The sequence below is a fragment of the Penaeus monodon genome, chromosome 39 (genome assembly GCF_015228065.2).
Source record: "Penaeus monodon isolate SGIC_2016 chromosome 39, NSTDA_Pmon_1, whole genome shotgun sequence".
NCBI classification, from domain to species: Eukaryota; Metazoa; Arthropoda; class Malacostraca; order Decapoda; family Penaeidae; genus Penaeus; species Penaeus monodon.
Genome location: NC_051424.1, coordinates 8,437,738 through 8,440,237, shown reverse-complemented (window position 1 = coordinate 8,440,237; position 2,500 = coordinate 8,437,738). Strand labels below are relative to the sequence as shown.

General features: G+C 42.1%; 1 protein-coding gene across 2 annotated transcripts in view; it reads left to right on the top strand.

Moving 5' to 3' along the window:
- Nucleotides 1-2,500, top strand: part of LOC119597301 (actin-like) — a 10,702-nt gene that overhangs the window by 8,102 nt on the left and 100 nt on the right. The window contains exons 1-2 of one of the 2 annotated variants that reach the window (XM_037946844.1): nt 966-1,009; nt 1,362-2,500. The exon at nt 1,362-2,500 is cut by the window's right edge and continues 100 nt beyond it. In XM_037946844.1, coding sequence (XP_037802772.1) covers nt 1,390-2,500 — 1,111 coding nt within the window. In that variant the 5' untranslated portion in view covers nt 966-1,009; nt 1,362-1,389. Of the gene's footprint in view, nt 1-965; nt 1,010-1,361 lie in introns of those variants that run through there. The other variant, XM_037946846.1, reaches the window with a different exon arrangement.

Below are 2,500 nucleotides of genomic sequence, written 5' to 3'. Positions count from 1 at the left end.
ATATATATATATATATATATATATATATAATATATATATATAATATATGTAAATACACACACACATATACATAAAAAAGAAAAAGAAAGAAAGAAAGTGTGTATAATATAAACCATATCTATCTATGTATCTATCTGTATGTGTGTGCGTGTATGTATGTATATGGTATATACATATATCAACTTATGTCTCTCTCTATATATATCTATTTACCCATGTGTAAAAACATGTTAATTTGATTATTTATCCATGTCTGTATTCATTTAAGCAAGTACGCGCAAACACACACCCACACCACACACATAGGAAGAAAGAAAGACAAAGACAGACAGAGATAAAATGTGCAACGACTTGCGCGTATATATGTGCATGTGATTATACGTGTTTGTATAAGTGTATACATGTATTTGCATCATAAAAGTCTATACATATACGCCTGATATTACAAAAATTACATCCCTTGAAATCATCGAAATGTGTTTGTTTCTTACATAACAAGTTATAACGTACATCGTATCTATTAAATAGGACACTTTATCCACTCGGCGGAACATATAACACATTAAACTATTTTGAAGGCAATTACATCAGGCATAATATAGTAAATGAAGACTCTCTTGAGACAAACCATTCGCGACAACAAAAATTTTCTTTACAAAAACCTCCCCTACGCAGGTTAACAATACCTCGGAAACGCCCACATTCTTTGAGGTCTGAACATTCCACCTTATCCGCTACGAGAAAACACTGTGACCACGCCTTATATGGTAATACTAGCACAATTTTCAAAACTAAGATTTCTTTAATGGAACTAAATTTCAAGATAGCATCAATGAGATTGTATACTGTTACTGGTGATAGAGATGTGTTCCTTTTCGGATTTTTTTTGAAGTGCTGTAAATAAAGATTTGTGTGAGGGTGTTACCTGCGTGAAGAAGGCGAGGGGAAACGCTATAAAAGAAGGGGAAGTGGTAAGGCGCAGTTAGTCAGTTCATTGAGACAGGACGAGGTAAGTACAGGCAGCTGCGCCTCTGCTAGTGAACAGGTGTTACCGAGCTTTTACTGAAGATGTTCTTTTACGGAAATTCAGTGTTTTAGTGAATTAGTGTTTGAAAAGTGACTGTAATACGAATATCCATATCATGATATCATGGCTGATAATGACAGAAGGTAGAGTAACTGTGTTAACTTTTAACCACAATTTCCATTGAAAACCTGAATTTATTAATGAATCTAGGGAAATAAAGCAGTTTATTCTCCCTTAACAGCCGTTTCGTGGAGCAAATATAGTATTATCAATTGAATCAGTTGACAAGACAATTGAGAAGAATATTTTTACTTAATTTTTATTTAATTTTCAGATCTCAGGATTGTTTATAAACTACCATAATGTGTGACGAGGAAGAGTGTGCGCTTGTGTGCGACAATGGCTCCGGCATGGTCAAGGCTGGCTTCGCCGGAGACGACGCCCCTCGTGCCGTCTTCCCCTCCATCGTCGGCCGCGCCCGTCACCAGGGTGTGATGGTCGGCATGGGTCAGAAGGACGCCTACGTCGGTGATGAGGCCCAGAGCAAGAGAGGTATCCTGACTCTCAAGTACCCCATTGAGCATGGTATCATCACCAACTGGGATGACATGGAGAAGATATGGCATCACACTTTCTACAACGAACTCCGTGTTGCCCCTGAGGAGTCCCCCACACTTCTCACTGAGGCTCCCCTCAACCCCAAAGCCAACCGTGAGAAGATGACTCAGATTATGTTTGAGACCTTCTCTATGCCCGCCATGTACGTAGCCATCCAGGCCGTACTTTCCCTGTACGCTTCTGGTCGTACCACTGGTCTCGTCTGTGACTCCGGTGATGGCGTTTCCCACATGGTCCCCGTCTACGAAGGATTCGCTCTTCCTCATGCTATCCTTCGTCTGGATCTTGCTGGTCGTGACCTTACCAACTACCTGATGAAGATCATGACTGAACGTGGCTACTCCTTCACCACCACCGCTGAACGTGAAATCGTTCGTGACATCAAGGAGAAACTTTGTTACATTGCTCTTGACTTCGAAGGCGAAATGAACGTCGCTGCTGCTTCCTCCTCTTTGGACAAGTCCTACGAACTTCCTGACGGTCAGGTCATCACTATTGGTAACGAGCGTTTCCGTGCTCCCGAGGCTCTGTTCCAGCCTTCCTTCCTTGGTATGGAATCTGCTGGTGTTCATGAAACAGTATACAGCTCTATCATGAGGTGCGATATTGACATCAGGAAGGATCTGTTCGCCAACACTGTTATGTCTGGAGGTACCACCATGTACCCTGGTATCGCTGACCGCATGCAGAAGGAAATCACCTCTCTTGCTCCTTCCACCATCAAGATCAAAATCATTGCTCCTCCCGAGCGTAAATACTCCGTGTGGATCGGCGGTTCCATCTTGGCCTCTCTGTCCACCTTCCAGTCCATGTGGGTCACCAAGGACGAGTATGACGAATCTGGCCCTGGCATCG